General features: G+C 34.6%; 1 protein-coding gene across 1 annotated transcript in view; it reads left to right on the forward strand.

Annotated features, from left to right (window-relative positions):
- dvl1b (dishevelled segment polarity protein 1b) overlaps positions 1–11,909 on the forward strand; it is a 74,095-nt gene extending 62,186 nt beyond the window's left edge. Inside the window, exons 10-16 of the mRNA XM_073825835.1 lie at positions 346–422; positions 510–577; positions 669–746; positions 832–966; positions 1,934–2,101; positions 2,862–3,080; positions 7,962–11,909. Coding sequence (XP_073681936.1) covers positions 346–422; positions 510–577; positions 669–746; positions 832–966; positions 1,934–2,101; positions 2,862–3,080; positions 7,962–8,464 — 1,248 coding nt within the window. The 3' untranslated portion in view covers positions 8,465–11,909. The remainder of the gene's footprint in view (positions 1–345; positions 423–509; positions 578–668; positions 747–831; positions 967–1,933; positions 2,102–2,861; positions 3,081–7,961) is intronic.
- Positions 11,910–18,334: the final 6,425 nt, after the last annotated feature.

The following is an 18,334-nucleotide window of genomic DNA, read 5'->3' on the forward strand; positions in this document are numbered from 1 at the left end:
AAAGACCACCATATTTATCCATATTTATATATATAAAAAAAATTATATATTTAAAAAAAGTTTTGCTTGCAATTTATACTTAATACAATGTTTTAGTGCATGATATAATTAGAAGAAAGTGTATATTTATTATAAAAATCCCCATGGGCTTTTAAATGTTTATTAATTTACAGGATATTTCAAGTATCGCACAAGTGATTTTAAAATTAAATACAATCAAATTGATGATTGAAATTATTTTAAGTCATCTTCAGGCACCCTTGGAAGTTTGCACAATAATTATGAATATTCAAAATATTGCCTGGCCCTAATGGTAGCTTGTTTATGCTACATTTTGACTTGCAGGTAAATGACGTGAACTTTGAAAACATGAGCAATGATGATGCAGTCCGAATCCTCAGAGAGATTGTCTCAAAGAATGGGTAAGAATGAACAGGAGAAAATATTTTGAGTTGTATGGCTTAAGATATAATTGTGTTTTAACTAACTATTGCACTTTTTTTCTCTAGTCCCATCAGTCTCACTGTTGCCAAATGCTGGGACCCTTCGCCTCGCAGTTACTTTACTATACCTAGAGGTCAGTACACACAAACTCTGAATTTTTTTTTTCAGATATACAAATACTTATCCATCTTCTCTGACTTTACTGCTTTTTTTCTTTTTCAAAGCTGAACCAGTTAGACCTATTGATCCGGCAGCGTGGATTTCCCACACTACTGCACTTACAGGATCTTACCCACAAAATGGTAGTCTTTTCTCTCTGACAGATCACATTCACAGCATCTTCTTTTTTGCAAAGCAACATACTAATCATCTTATTGTCTTTCACAGAGTTTGACGATCTCCCTCTTACAGTGGGAAAGACAGACATGGCCACTATTGTAAAGGTGATGCAGCTCCCAGACTCAGGGCTAGAAATAAGGGACAGAATGTGGCTAAAGATTACTATAGTGAATGCTGTTATAGGTAAGCTCTCTCTTTCTTTCTGTTTGTGAGATTTTCTCACTCACGTTAGTACTGTTGATGATGTTACAAAAATGATGTTTGTTAAAAAAGATTGCTGTAGTTTTTAGTAATATTTTAAAGTGTCATTTTTAAATTTTGATTTCAGTTAATACATTTTTTATGGTATTAGTTTTTCATAAAATGCTTTTTTAATGCTATTAGATAACTGTAATAATACTGGTATGTACACAACCAGTCAAAAGTTTTTTAGATGTTTAATGTTTTTAAAAAAGTCTGTTTTGCTCACCAAGCCTGCAATTAAAATGTATTATATTTTTTTTCTTTATTTTTAAATATTTTTTTAATATATTTAACTGTTTTCAATTTGAATATATTTTAAAATGTAATTTATTCTTGTGATCTCAAAGCTGAATTTTTAGCATTACTCCTGTCACATGATCCTTCAGTGTAAATGCTCAAAATTGTATTATTATTATTATTGTTATTATTATTATTATGTTGAAAACAGCTGAGTAAAAAATGCTGAGTCTCTGCTAAATAGAAGTATTAAAGAAATTATACTGACTTCAAGCTTTTGAATGATATAGTGTATAATGTTATAAAAGCTTTTTATTATTTTATTGCTTTTAATTTGATTTTTTTATTTTAAGTGTTTTAAATGTTGATAATAATAATAAAAATGTTTATTGAACAGCAAATTAGCATACAACGATTTCTGAAGGATCATTTGACTTGAGTAATGATGCTGGAAATGGACCTTGGATCGCAGGAATAAATTACATTTTAAAATATATTTAAATAGAAAATGGTTATTTTAAATGTACTGTTTTTGCTGTACTTTGGTTCAAATAAATGCAGGCTTGGTGAGCAGAAGAGAAAAAAAAAACATTAAAAATCTTACTGTTCAAAAACTTTTGACTGGGAGTGTAGGTGTTTTGTAATCTCTCTGGATCTCGTGTTTTTACAGGAGGTGATGTAGTAGACTGGCTGTACTCACGGGTCGAGGGATTCAAAGACCGACGGGATGCCAGGAAATACGCCAGCAGCCTGCTGAAACATGGCTATCTCAGACACACTGTCAACAAGATCACCTTCTCTGAACAGTGTTACTACACATTTGGAGATCTCTGCCAAAGTACAACACATCTCTACATTTCCTTTAAAGAAATAGTTTACCCAAAAATGAAAATGAAAATTTATTTCCTCTCAGGACTTCCAAAATGTAAACAAGTTTGTTTCTTCATCGGAAAAGATTTGGGGAAATTTCCCATTACATCACTTGCTCACCGGTGGATCCTCTGCAGTGAATGGGTGCCATCAAAAAGAGAGTCCAAACAACTGATAAAAAAATAGTCCAATTAATCCACATGACAATCAACAAATTAACGTTGTGTGAAGTGAAAAGCTGTGTGTTTGTAATAATAATCAAACTCATCATTAAGACATCTTTGAACCATTGTCTCCAGCCTATATTTATAAAATTGCTGGAGGAAACTTTATAGAATATTGGCTGGTATTTTGACTATAAGACAGTTTAAAGGTAAATTCATTGAAGGTAGATTTGTTTCTTAAAACAAGCAGCTTTACACTTCATACGATGTTAATTGATAGACTGGAGTTGTTTGAATTATTTGTGGATTATTGTGATGTTTTTATCAGCTGTTTGGACTCTCATTCTGACGGCACCCATTCACAGATAATCCATTGGTGTGCAACTGATGAGATGCTAAATTTCTCCAAATCTCTTCTAATGAAGAACAAATTTGTCTACATCTTGTCCTGATGGAAGGGTATATTTTCAACTAATTTAAATTTTTGGTTGAACTAGTAAGTTTTACGCTGATCTATTTTAAACGGTACATGTAACCTCTTTATGTTTATTGCTTTGTTCTTAGATATGGCTACACTAAACTTGAATGAGGGATCGAGTGGTGCTGGTTCAGAGCAGGACACATTGGCGCCTCTCCCCCCTCCGTCTACTAACCCGTGGCCCATGGGCGGCCAGCCCTTCCCCTACCCACCCTTCTCCACAGCGCCCTCTGGTTTCCCTCCAGGATATTCCGACCCCTGCCACAGTTTTCACAGTGGCAGCGCAGGAAGTCATCACAGTGAGGGTGAGTAGAGAAAGTCATCCATCACTGAAGACAATCAGATTAACTGAAGTTAGCGCTTCCATAATAAATCTCTGCATGGTTCACAACTGAAATAAAAAGATATTATTTCAGGGTGTTTTTGTTTGAAAGTATGAAATAGCCTTATATTATAAGTATTACAGTATGTTGCATTTGCTTTCACTCTATCTAGCTGTTTTTGAATCAAGAGTTGTGAAAATTTATAGCTTTGCATATCCCTAATATGAAATTAATGCATGACTTATATTATTTAGATACTGCTATCCCTACACAAGGGATATTTCCGGAAGTCTTCAAATCACAGCTGTAGTATTTTGTGGGGTCTCTGAAGGTTATATACTTTTAAAACCTTTCAGGCATCTCTCAGTTTATTGTCTTCATCATTTTTGGCCACATTTTAAGAATTGATTTCAGCTCTCATCATGATTTCACCTGCAGTGCTTGCATTCATCCCACTCTCTAATGCTTTTGCATTGCACATCCGTCTGCTTCACATTAATGCATAACCTGTTGCTCATTTCACACATGCCATGCGCTAGCTCAGTGAAGATGTCAGGAAGGAAACTCAGCAGCCTGTTGTTTTTGTGTTAGTGAGTTGCCTGTAGGAATCAGTCGGAGTGATCTGCCATCTCCTGAGTGAAGGTTTTGGTGTGTTGTGAGGTTTGAAGCATATGGATAGGCCGATAAAAGCAGTCAAACAAAGTAAAACTAGGGCAGATGTTTGGCTGTGTGGGAAAACATTTTAAATATTTAAAATACATGGATTTTATGTGCTATATACACACTAAAGTTCAAAAGTTGGGGGTCTGTAAGATCGTTTCAAAAAGTTTTTGGTATAAGCTTCTTATGCTCAGTAAGGCTACATTTATCAAAAACACATTAAAAACATTAATATGTGAAAATCGTTTTCTGTTTGAATATATTTTAAAGGGATAGTTCACCTAGAAATGAAAATTCTGTCATTAATTACTCACCCTCATGTTTTTCCAAACCTGTAAGAACAAAATTAAATTGCAGCTATCACATTCAAGACCCAGAAAGGTAGTAATGACATCAATAAAATAGTCCATGTGACATAAGTGGTTCGTAATTTTATGAAGCTACAAGAATAATTTTTGTGCACAAAAAAAACAACTACATTGTGGTACTCTCGTGAATTTGCATCAAAGACTGATGCGGAATAGAGGAAATTGTTGAATACAGTTGTTATTTTTGTTTTCTTTGTGCACAAAAAGTCTTCTCATAGCTTCATAACATTAAGGTTGAACCACTGACGTCACATGGATCATTTTTGCGGCTTTCCTCACTACCTTTCTGGGCCTTGAACGTGTCAGTTGCATTGCTGTCTAAGCAAGGTCGGAAAGCTCTGGGATTTCATCAAAAATATATTAATTTGTGTTTCCGAAGATGAATGAAGGTCTTATGGGTTTGGCAGGGTGAGAAATAAACAACAGAATTTTCATTTTTGGGTGAACTATCCCTTTAAAATGTAATTTGTTCCTGTGACGCAAAGCTGAATTTTCTGCATCATCACTTCAGTCTTCAGTGTCACATGATACTTCAGAAATCATTTTAATTAGCTGATTTGCTGCTCAAAAACATTTCCTATTATCAATGTTGAAAAAAAAACTATTTTTTTTAACTGTAATATTTTTTTGAAACTGATACACAAGATTCTTTGATGGAAAAAAAATACGAATAAACAGCATTTGAAATCTTTTGTGATACTTAATGTCTTCAGTGTCATTTTGACAAATTTAATGTATCCTTGGTGAATAATGTTATGTATATGGTGAAATGATTAAATTATTAAAAAGCACTATGTTAAAGGCACAATATGTATCTTTTCTCCGCTAGAGGGTGCATATTTAAAACAAACGAAGAAACAAAGGCGTAGTTTAATGACGCGTGATTGAGTGTGGGAGTTGTTGTCTTCATCCCCACAACCGATGCAATCCGTTGGGACTAGGGCAGACATTATGTTCATGGATGAGCTAATACTGTATACTAAAGTTTTATTAACGTCACTGGAATAAAGAGCAGGGTGGGGCTGAAAGTGGTGGAAGCAAAACGAGGACGCTGAAGCAATAGCTAATGAAGTAACGGCTCAAAAGCAGCGGAGCTTTTATTATGCCACAATCAACCATTTCCGCTTCTTCCGGTTATGTGTATGTAGGAAAAAGCAGCACTGTTTATCATACTAGATACATTTGAGTGTGTTGAAAGTTCTGTTATAATGCTACTCTGTGCGTTCATCACCTGTCAAATAAAATGCATAACATATTGAAGTGTCTTTAGTATTTCCATGTTTACTACAAAATAAAACTGGAAAATCGAGGGTATATGACTATTATACAGGCGATGCAATGACAGGGACCGGTACACTAGTTACAATTGCTTATTTCCCTGGATTTAAACATTCTTCGAAACATTTGACGTAATGTAAGTACACAAGTCAGAAAAATATATAACACTATTCTACAGTTTTTTGGATATTTTAATAAAAGAAATCTTACATATTGTGCCTTTTAAAGGATTAGTTCACTTCCAGAACAAAAATGTACAGATAATGTACTCACCCCGTTGTCATCCAAGATGTTCATGTCTTTCTTTCTTCAGTCGTAAAGAAATTGTTTTTTGAGGAAAACATTTCAGGATTTTTTTTCATAGTGGTGCCCCCGAGTTTGAACGTTCAAAATGCAGTTTAAATGCAGCTTCAAAGGGCTCTAAATGTTCCCAGCTAAGGAAGAAGGGTCTTACCTAGTGAAAGAATTGGTCATTTTCTTAAAAAAAAAAAAAAAGTATATACTTTTTAACCTCAAATCCTTGTCTTGTCTAGAACTGCCATGCACATGCATACTCTGTGTAATCCAGGTCAATACAGTTAGGGTATGTCGAAAAACTTCCATCTTATTTTTCCTCCAACATTAAAATCGTCCTACATCGCTGCATAAGTTAAACAGCCTTTATAAAAAAAGGTAAAACAGCAATGTAGGATGATTTTGAAGCTGGAGAAGAAAATGAGATGGCAATTTTTTCGACATACCCTAACTGTATTGACCCGGATTACAGAGAGTACATATGCGCATGGCAGTGCTACACCAGACGAGCATTTGAGGTTAAAAAGTATTTAATCGTTTCACTAGATAAGACCCTTCTTCCTCAGCTGGGATCGTTTACAGCCCTTTGAAGCTGCATTTAAACTGCATTTTGGACATTAAACTCGGGGGCACTATAGAAGTCCACTATATTTTTTACTGTCACTTTTGATCTATTTAATAATATTGTGTCCACCACTGAATAAAAAGGAAATTGCAAGTTTTTATATCACAATTCTGGCTTTTTCTTACAATTGTGAGATTACATCTCGCAATTATGACTTTTTTCTCAGAACTGCGTGGAATAAAAACACCATTGCGAGTTATAAAGTCAGAATAGTGAAATATAAACTCACAGTAGCGAGAAATAAAGTCAGAATTGTAAGATAAAATCTCAGAATTGCGAGAATCCCGAATGCGAGTTTATATCTCGGGGGCACCATAGAAGTCCACTACATGGAGCAAATTCCTGAAATGTTTTCCTCAAAAAACATAATTTCTTTACGACTGAAGAAAAACATGAACATCTTAGATGACAACGGGGTGAGTACATTATCTGTACATTTTTGTTCTGGAAGTGAACTAATCATTTAATTAGCATACCCATTTTCACTGTAGTATCAATATTGGTATATAATCTTGTGAAATTTCAGTCTAAATGGTATCTGGTATCTCTAAATGGTATTAGATATCGCTATATTACTGTAAGTTCTAACATATCATCACAACATGGAAATAAATATCTTATATGAGCACATATAAGATTTTATTTTATACTGAGCAGATTCCAGTAATGCACTTAGACTGTGAGGATGATCTGTACTTGATAGAGCTTCTGGTGTTTAGATAGACAGAAGGCTTAACTGTGTTGTTTCCTATTCGTTTCTGCTGTGCAATGGCAGACTGATGGAGGAGGTAGTCCCAACCCTGGGGTGTCCGGTAAGGCAGCCCTCTCCCTCTCTCTTTATCCCCTCTCTCTCTTTCTCTTTCTTACAGTCATGTCTCCCTCCATGACTGGGGTATTTCTGTTGCTGGATTTGGCCTCGCCTGTTGTCTCTGTATTTCTCAGCATGTCATGTGTTGTGGAAAAAAATTGAAATGCATACACACTAGTCTGGGAATGCACATGACAATATCAATGTAGATCCCATATGTGTATGTAAAGCTTTGCCATGCCTGTTACGTAAGAGTGAAATGATGTGGCTTTTGTTCGAAATTTGACAGTGTTTTAAATTCAGGATGGAGCACCTCATGATCTCATTTGCGTTGTCATTTGACTCCAGTCTCATGTCATCCAGCTTCAGTTTAAATCTGATAGATGTATGTCATCAGCTCATTAACTGCCATCATTTTTCATCAGATTTTAATAATTCTCTTGGATCGTGGCATGAACGTTTGTCATTATAGAGTTCAAATCAAATCTGTTTGTTTAAATCAAACAGTATAATTTATTGATATTAAAGAGATAGTTCAACAAAAAATGAAAACTCTGTCATTAATTACTCACCCTCATGTCGTTCCAAATGCGTGAGACCTTCGTTCATCTTTGTAACACAAATTAAGAAATTCCTGATGAAATCCGAGAGCTTTCTGACCCTGCATAGACAGCAACACAATTGACACATTCAAGGTCCAGAAAGGTAGTAGGGACGTTGTTAAAATAGTCTATGTGACATCAGTGGTTCAACCTTAATTTTATAAAGCTACGTGAATACTTTTTGTATTCCTCTCCATATAATCATGTAAACTTATGTTTATTTTTCAGGAAGTCGAAGCAGTAGTTCCAACCATAGCATTGGGAGGAGCCAGCGGCCTGTGCCGAGAGACAAGGACCGCAAATCAGCAGGCAGCGGTGGCAGCGAATCGGATTCAGGCAACAACCGAGCAGGTGGGAGGCGGGTTGAGCGTTCAGCCAGCCAGTTGAGCCACCGTAGCCATGCGCTTTCATCCCGCAGCCACACTCATTCCCGTGTCCCGTCCCAACACAGCCGCACATCCTTCTCCTACAGCCACGCTCCCTTTTCCAAATATGGCCACACCTCTTGTGCGCTCAGCGAACGAAGCCACGCCTCCTCTTACGGACCCCCGGGCCTGCCTCCTCCCTACAGCCTGGCCAGATTGACCCCTAAGGGGGCTATCAGCAGTGGGCCCCCAGGGGCCCCTCCAGTGAGGGAAATAGGGGCCATACCACCGGAACTCACCGCCAGTCGCCAGTCCTTCCAGCATGCCATGGGCAACCCCTGTGAGTTTTTTGTGGATATAATGTAATCTGATGAACAAATAATAAATAGCAGTACCATGGAATCGCACAAGATGAGTGCCATAAATACATGCTCAACTTTTACCAATAGTAAATGTGGCTGTGCTGTAGTCACAAGTTTCTGTGGAAGCTGTGTTAAGATAATCATATGTTAAGCAGAGGGCAAATACCTGTATACACTACTGTTTAAAAGTTTGGTGTCAGTAAAGAAAAAAGTAATATTGTGAAATATTATTACAAATTAAAATAACTTTTCTGTTTGAAAATATTTTTAAAAAATAATTTATTTCTGTTTTGGCAAAGCTGAATTTTCAACAGTCATTACTCCAGTCTTCAGTGTTACATGATCCTTCAGAAATCATTCTAATAAGATTTGCTGCTCAAGAAGCATTTCTTCTTATTATGAATGCTGCTTAATATTTTTTGTGGAAACTGGTATGTTTCTTTCAGAATTCTTTGATGAATATACAATTAAATATAGGTTAAAAAAACATTTTGTAATAGAAATCTTTTTAATATCATAAAGATTTAATTTAATAAAATCATTTCCACCACTGAATAAAAAATAAAAAAGGTAATTGCAAGTTTTTATTTCACAATTACGACTTTTTTTTTTTTAGAATTGCTTGAAATAAAATCACAATTGCAAGTTATAAAGTCAAAATAGCGAGATATAAACTCACAGTAGCGAGAAATAAAGTCAGAATTATGAGATAAAATCTCGGTATTGCGAAAAAAACTACTGTGAAACTACTGTTTATATCATGCAATACTGCCTTTATAACTCACAACTGTGAGTTTAAATCATGCAGTCTTGAAAAAAGTTAGAACTGCAAGTTTATATCTCGCAATTCTGACTTTATAGCTTACAATTCTGAGAAAAAAAAATCTGAATTCTGAGATAGTATTATGCAATTCTGAGAAAAAGTCAGAAATAATCTCGGAATCAGAATGTTTTTTTTTTCCCCTCACAAATGTGAAACTCACAATTCTGAGAAAAAATGTCAGAATTTTGAGTTTATAATCTCGCAATTCTGAGAAAAAAGGTTGCAATTGCAAGATAAACTTGGAATTGTGAGAAAAAAAGTCAGAATTTCAGAACTGCGAAAATCTTTTGTTTTTGTCTTTGAGTTTATATCACGCAATACTGACTTTACAACTCGCAACTGCAAGTTTAAATTTCTCAATTCTAAGAAAAAAGTTAGAACTGCGAGTTTATATCTCGTAATTCTGATAAAAAAAGTCATAACTGTGACTTTATATCTCACAATTCTGCGAAAAAACTCAATTGCGAGTTTTTTCTCAAGATTGCAAGTTTATAAAAGTTAAAACTGCGAGTTTATATCTCACAATACTGACTTTATGACTCGCAATTGTGATGTTAAATCATGCAATTCTGAGAAAAAAGTTACAACTGCAAGTTCATATCAATTCATCACAATTCTGACTTGGTATCTTGCAATTCTGAGACAAAAAGTTCACAATTGCAAGATAAACTCCGAATTGTGGGAAAAAAGTTAGAAATCAGAATTGTGAATTTAAAATTCAGTTTTTTTTCTGATTGCGGCTTTATATCACGCAATACTGACTTTTTAATTCACAATTGCGAGTTTATATCACATTTCTGAGAAAAAAAGTCATATCTGTGAGTTTATATCTCGCAATTCTAAGAAAAAAACTGCAAGAAAAAAGTCAGAATTATTAGATAAAAGTCGTAATTAGCTTTTTTTTAATCAGTGGCAGAAACTCTTCCATAGTTTATGTATCAGAATTCAAAATTGCGACTTGCATTTTGTCAGTTTTATCATCCAATTCTGAGAAAAAAGTCAGAATTTAGAGGAAAAAGTCAGAATAACGAGATATAACCTCTGAATTGCAAGGAAAAAAGTTTAAATTTCATAATTGCGACTTTTTCTTAGAATTGCAAGTTTTAATCTTGCAATTCTGACTTTTAAATCTCACAATTATGAGGAAAAAAGTCCGAATTCTGAGTTTGTATCATGCTGTTCTGAGAAAAAGGTCAGAATTGCAAGATATAAACTTGCAATTGCAAAAAATGAAAAAAAAAATTAATAAATAAGAATTGTGAGATAAAAAGTTGCAATTACCTTTTTTATGTTTTATTCAGTGGCTTTTATAATTTAATTATGTATCCTTGATGAAAAAATATATATTTAAAAAGATAAAATAAAATCTTACTGACCTCAAACGATTAAACAGTAGTGTAGATCCAAAAGTATGGCAACAAAAAAAAGGGGAAAAAGTATTGAATTTTTTATTTCTGTCACCATTAACAAAACAAAACAACGCACTGACCAAAAAAAAAAAATCATACATGTGCGCTCAAACAACATTACAAATTGGAGTCAGCACAGTTTTTCAGACCAGTATTAACCATTTTAGCAATAAAATAGCACACCAGCAACCACATTTTAATTCATGCTATTAGCAACAGGTAAAGACAATCAGACAATGCTGCCCTCTGCTGGTCAGGAGCTGTTAGTCCAAAAAGTCCTAGCTATTGATCATCTCGCAGCAAGTCAAAAAGTATTTTCACTTTGTGTTTGTTTCTATTCTGCTATTTAAAACAATCTTTATATTGTGGTTTCATTTGGATGTTGCACATGATTACTGCTAAAGCTCTTGTGCACTACAAGCTGTCTGGGCAGGTGGCGGAGATGGGTGAATTGAATCATTTTTAGACCCATTTCCAATTATGACCACATTGGAAACATGGTAGCATATCACTGTTATGGCTCTCTTGGCTATGAAGCACTAACTAGAATAACGTATTTTCAGGAAATAAAAAAGCTGCTGGATATCAGGGTAAACTCAAAAACCAGCACTTACGGTGTGTATGCACGAAAAAACAAAAAAACAAATTGGCGCTTGCTGAACGTCTGAAATTAGTTGTATTTTCTTACATAAGATGTTCTTAAATATTGTCTGAGTTTTTTGCCCCTGGAATAATGTGTCAGTTGTATGATGTGATATCTGGTGCTGGTAACCTGTTCATCGAATTGTCTCAAAGAGAAAAGGTTTGCTCTAAAAGCTTGTTTAAAGTAACTAAATGAAGGAGACTAGTTAGCATATGGACGGTGTACTACTGTATGTGTAGTATTTAACCATTTGAAGGCTGACAAATTGGCACTTTGGTCTGATCTGCCCTTTTATTGTGAATCTACATCTTTAGATGTGTTGTCTATTTTTCTCTCTTAGGAAGACTGGGGGAAATGCTGTACATAGTTCATTTTTATTGTATATATGAAAATAGATAATTGTATAAAGTATCTGTACAGAGCTTCTGGTCATGCCTTTTTGTAGTTATGTATGATGTAAATTGGACTGTGTTTGTGAGTTTTATGCAGTTTTCTAAATCTCATTCTGCTCTTTGTGTTGTATTTGTCTGACCATTTGTATGTGGAACTGTCTGAAATAAATGATTCATCTAAACGTTGGTCTTATTGTCATTAACAGGTTAATTCAAAAAATGCTGATGAATTCGAAAAACTTTCTACCAATCATATTTTTCTCTTTGTTTTTAAGTGTGATCTGGGGCCTCATTTATAAAGACTTGCGTAGAAACCATCCTTGATTTTATCTAAGAACTTTTCTTATTTGATCGTAAGAGCGATTCAGAGAAAACGAACGTACCAAGAAATCCATGCGTACGCCAGTCATTCGGTTATAAATCACAAATGATCGTGGAATTGTGTGCAGCTGAATGTTCCGCCGTTGAAACGCCCCTGCTTAATTAATTAACATATAAAATGAGCTCATTCCTAAAGCAAAAACTCTGTGACAATGGCAAGTAAAAAGGAGCGCAAGAAATCAAATTATAGTGAGGCTGAACTATCTGCAATACCAGGCATTACCACAAGGAAACGGTCGTACGCCAAGCTGGAATCTGACGTGGAGATAAGTACTTTTCCACGTCAAAGACGGTTTTTATAAATCTGTACTTTGACGTGGATTTGATCGTACGAACACTCTAAGATCAAATCAGTGCGTAAGAAAGTTTTATAAATGAGGCCCCTGCTCTATTTAGCTAAATATACTTTTTATTACCTTTTCCCTTTAAAGGTTTTACAGGTTGTGGGAAACCTGTAAGACCTTTGTTTATTGTCAGAACACAAATTAAGATATTTTGATCAAATCCAAGTGCTTTCTGACCCTGCACAACTGAAAGGTTCAAGCCCCAGAAAGGTACACTCTTAAAAATAAAGGTGCTTTGCCATAGAAGAACCATTTTTGGTTCCACAAAGAACCATTTAGTCTCTTTCTTACTTTTTTATAATCTGAAGAACCCTCTTTCACCACAAAGAACCTATTGTGAAACAGAAAGGTTCTTCAGATGTTAAAGATTCTTTATGGAACCATTTAAACAAATAAGGTTCTTCTATGGCATCATGAAGCACCTTTATTTTTAATAATGTAGTCAGAGCATTGTTAAAACAGCCCATGTGACATCAGTGATTCCATCCTAATTAAATGAAGCTATGAGAATACATTTTGTGTGCAATGAAAACAAACATAACTTTATTCAACAATGAGTATTTGTTTGTATATAAACTTAACTTTCCTGGAACATGGAATGTAACATTTTTGGCTATTAATTAGGTAAAAAAAATAATAAATAAAAAAGAAAATTAAGAATTCAGGTGAAGAATTCAGGACCCTTCTCTAGAATTTCCAATGACAATCATAAAATAGTCTTTGGCTGTGGAGAGAAGAGAATAAAATATTTTACAAATTTATTTGCACATCATGCTGAAACCTTTTGTAATTGTTGAATTGGCCACTTAGTGCTGCTATAAGAGGGGGAAAACATAAAAATTGGCATAACTATGTTTGTCCTACCAACATGAAAATCGGCACACACAGCCTTGGTCCAAAGTGCCACTAGTGGCTATGAGGTATCTTAAAAAACATGGCCGCCATAGGCCAATAAACTTTGAACACCTATTAGAGATGGTTAACGGAGGCCGATCATAACGAAACACTGTGGGCCTGTTTGACTCAGCTCCAAAAAAGTAAACAATTGTGCGATTTTTCGCACATACACGTGATATTCGTATCACATGACAGAACTCTTCATTCCGGACAACTTTGCCCCTAGAACCACTTCTGTCAATCAAATCATTTGTTAAATGAAGAAGATTTTTGCAAACTTTTGCGAACTAGTCCTAGGTTTTTCATTCAATCTGGGAAAAAACACTGCAGTACAATTCTCTGAACTCTCTAGGTCAATAATTATCAAAACAAAAGTTAAAATATACCCTTTGGCAAGCTATAATGGGGTCATTTAGGAAAGGGGCCTGTCTGAATTTACTCAGAAGCCTATAACGCCTAAATTAAAACTCAAAATTTCACAAAACCTGGTGAGCACATGCAACAGGTGATTCGAAACAAACATGCAAAGTTTTAAGGAGATCGGACCACAGCTGGCGCTATAACAGCCATAAACATTACAAAACATAATATTTCTATTAAATTACGTGTATTTGCGAAAAAAAGCTTGCTACATGATGTCTTTTTTATACATGCTTAAATGCTTTAAAGCACTTGAACCCTGCTTTATCTTCATTATCAGTCAATATATCAGATATATACAGTGCCTTGCAAACGTATTCATTCATTTTTTTCACATTTCGTTTTGTTGCAGCATTATGTTAAACTGCTTAAATTACTTTTTTTCCACATCAATCTACATCTCATACACCATAATGACAAAGCACAAAACAGGTTGGTAACAACTTTGCAAATTTATTAGATATAAAAAACTGAAAAGATCCCGTTGCATAAGTATTTATACCCTTTTCTGGGACACTCGGAATTTAGCTCAGGAGCATTCATATTGCTTCTAGATGTTACTACACTTCGAGTGGAGTTAAACTGTGGCAAATTCATTTGAATGAGTATGATTTAGAAAGGCACACACCTCTCAGAAAAGGTCTTACAGCTGAAAATGCATATCAGAGCAAAAACCAGATAACTGCCTGTAGAGCTCAGTGACAGACTTGCGTTAAGGCAATGATCTAGGGAAGAGTTCAGAAAAAAATCTGCTGCATTGAAGATTCACAGAAGCATGTAGCCTCCATTATCCATAATTGAAGATGATTTGAACAACTTGGACTCTAGAAAATGTCTGCCAGCCCCCATCCAAGCTGACAGAGCAAAGAATGGCAGATAATTGCCAAATGCAGATGTGCAAAGCTTGTCACATCACACCCAAAAAGACTTGAGGCTGTAAAGGTGCTTCAACTATGTGCTGAGTTTAGGGTATTAATACTTATGAAATGTACTTATTTCAGTGTTTTATTCTTAATACATTTGTAAAAACGGCAAATTTGGTTTTTGCTTTGTCATTATTATGGTGTATGGAGTGTAAATTGATGTGGGGAAAAACTAATTTAAAGCAGTTTAACATAATGCTGCAACAAAACAAAATGTGAAAAAATGAAGGGGTATGAATACTTGCAAGGCACTGTATTTGTCTGAATCTGTAATAGTGTTTTGAATGTATTCTGAACAGAAAAAAATGAAATACACATTTTTTTATGCATTTACAAAGTAAATACACTATATTGACCACACTTTCTGAATGAATGGATAAGATTCACTTAAGTGTGAAAATAATTATTCTATATTTAAAAACATATTGGTAGATAAAAACATATCTACCAACAACTGTAATCAACAAACATAATTAGTCAAACATTGTAATCTGAGATTTGTAGATTGATTAATCCAGTGACTCTCAACCTGCCTTGAAGGTTCGATCACAATCCAACACAAGGTTTACTGAGGCCCCCTAATTGTTAAGAAACCACAACCCATACCTAATAAAAATTAGCTTTACATAAATTGAAGTCTTTTTACCTGTGGAAATCAGTATATTGTTCTTCTTCGTTTCAACATCCAGAAGGGTGAGTTCATTCTGAGAGTCGAGGTCTTTCAACACTTTCTTTGTTGTCGTAAGCAGCTGTTGGATATGGTAGGTATAGGTAAGCGTACTTTGATGGTCAACGTTGCTGTCTATGGGGATGGCTATTAAAAGGGCACATAGAAATAACAAATCTCTCTTTGACTGATCAATTTCATGCTGAAATTATAGCCAAACTAAAATATATAATAATTGGGAGCATTTCTCATTTGCCAGACACCTTCTGAATGAACTACGATGACTCCTTCCGTTCCTTTCTGACTCTGTATGGTTTTGATCGCCTTCTCTGCCTCATTCTGCAACATAAACCCTAAAGTGATTAAAACGGCAAAAGCAGCAGTAAAACCTGCTGTGTCATTGCTTAACAGTCGCTCTGTGAAATAACTAAATCTGTCTGCTGTACAAATTACGTATTTTTGCTTTTGTTTATTATATTAACTCGAACAGTAGCTTAACAAGTACAGTATTATGACAACGCTTTGCACAAGTTAGTGTAACGTTAAAAACCTTAACCGAGACAATACTGAGGTAACAAATATGTACTTTCAAATATAGACGTACATTATCAAGTTGAAATGCTAAAATGTACTTACCATTTTGAAGGAAGGTCGATGTTTTCGTCGGAGACTACAAACTACCGAGCTAAAATGTCGTTGTTTTGTTTGTTTGTTTGTTTGTTTTTTAATTAGTCAACGGTCGATTGTGTCATATGATGTTAAATTTTTTTTTCTAACTATTATGAATGTTGAAAACAGTTGTGCTGCTTAATGTATTTGTTGAAACTGTAGCACGTTTTTTTTCATTCATTCAGAAATTTTAAAAATGTGACCCTGGAACAGTCATAAGGGGCTTTTTTATCTGAACGCTGAATAGACAAGTTTTCCATTGATGTATGAGAGATAAACTTTTTGAATATGAGGAATCTGAGGGTAAAAATTAAAATCGAGAAAATCGCCTTTAAAATTGTCTAAATGAAGTTCTTAGCAATGTTAATCAAAAAATTAGTTTTCGATATATTTATGGTAGGAAATTTAAAAAAACATCTTCATAGAAAATGATCTTTATTTAATATCCTAATGATTTTGACATAAAAGAAAAATCGATCATTTTGACCCATACAATGTATTTTTGACTATTGCTACTTGAGACTGCTTTTATGGTCCAGAGTCACATACATTAAAACTATTAACCCTTATGTGTTGTTAGGGACGTTTTCGTCCACTGAGGGGTGCTGTTGGGTCTTAATTTGGCCACAACTTTTTCTCTGTTAAAGCAAATGGAATGATTTTTGGTGACTAATCTTATTTTGATACATATTTTGGGAAAATGCTTTGACATTTTTCAAAAACTCAACAGTACACTGTGGGCAAATTTACTACCCTTTCGTTATGTTTCGTGGCTGAAAACAGCCACTACATTAAACTGCTGTAAAAATGTATCAGATAAATATTTTTTTCTAATTTTTTTGCATAAATCTATTAATCAACCTCAGCTCTGCTCAAAAATACTAAATGTTTAAAAAAAAAATCAGGATTTTAACTCTTTAATTGCCAAAATCCTAAATGATGTCACTGATTTTGGAAAAAAACCCCCACAAAATTACTAATTTTCAATATAAAAGGTAATTGTGGCCTGGATTTTTTTTTACCTTTTTAACAGTCTTGGACATGTGAAAGATTAGTAAGAACATTGGCTTTCATGCATTGTTAGTTTTGGCGCAGCATCAGATTTTCTTTTTTTCTCCCTCATTTATTGTTTCGTGGCTGTTTTTGCCCCATTGACTTCCATTATAACCACATTTTTTGATTGCAAAGCCATGACACCATATAATGCTGAATTCTTGATTGTTTGTGGTTTTCCCTGTTGGGAAGGGGTCAAATTTGTAAATTGTACTGTTGATTATCAGTTGGCCCCATTAACCCTTTAGATAGGCCTTTGCAAAAAAAAGCTTAGTTTTACATAGAGTTCTATGGAGTATAACGGCATATTATAGTGTGCGTGTGTGTATGTGTGTGTGAGCGTGTGTGAGCGTGTGTGAGTGTGTGAAAGTGAGTGAAAGTGTGTGAAAGTGTGAGAGAGACCTCTGTGCACCTTGATACATCTCAGAAAATCTAAATAAGCACCTCAGCTCTCAGAACGACATGGAGTAAACAAAAATAAAGAAATTATATTTATGTATTTGTTTACCATATAGTTCTGAGAGCTGAGGTGCTTTTTTTTGATTTTCTGAGATGTATCAAGGTGCACAGAGGTCTCTCTCACACTCACAGACACTCACACACACTCTCATACACTCGCACACACTTTCACACACTCACACACGCTCACACACACATACACACACGCACACTATAATATGCCGTTATACTCCATAGAACTCTATGTAAAACTACGCTTTTTTTTGAAAAAGCCTATCTAAAGGGTTAATGGGGCCAACTGATAATCAACAGTACAATTTACAAATTTGACCCCTTCCCAACAGGGAAAGCCACAAACAATCAAGAATTCAGCATTATATGGTGTCATGGCTTTGCAATCAAAAAATGTGGTTATAATGGAAGTCAATGGGGCAAAAACAGCCACAAAACAATAAATGAGGGAGAAAAAATGAAAATCTGATGCTGCGCCAAAACTAACAATGCATGAAAGCCAATGTTCTTACTAATCTTTCACATGTCCAAGACTGTTAAAAAGGTGAAAAAAATCCAGGCCACAATTACCTTTTATATTGAAAATTAGTAATTTTGTGTTTTTTTTTTTTCCAAAATCAGTGACATCATTTAGGAATCTGGCAATTAAAGAGTTAAAATCCTGAATTTTTTTTAAACATTTAGTATTTTTGAGCAGGACTGAGGTTGATTAATAGATTTATGCAAAAAAAATTGAAAAAAATATTTATCTGATACATTTTTACAGCAGTTTAAAGTAGTGG

Source organism: Garra rufa, chromosome 20 (assembly GCF_049309525.1).
Source record: "Garra rufa chromosome 20, GarRuf1.0, whole genome shotgun sequence".
Classification (NCBI taxonomy): Eukaryota; Metazoa; Chordata; class Actinopteri; order Cypriniformes; family Cyprinidae; genus Garra; species Garra rufa.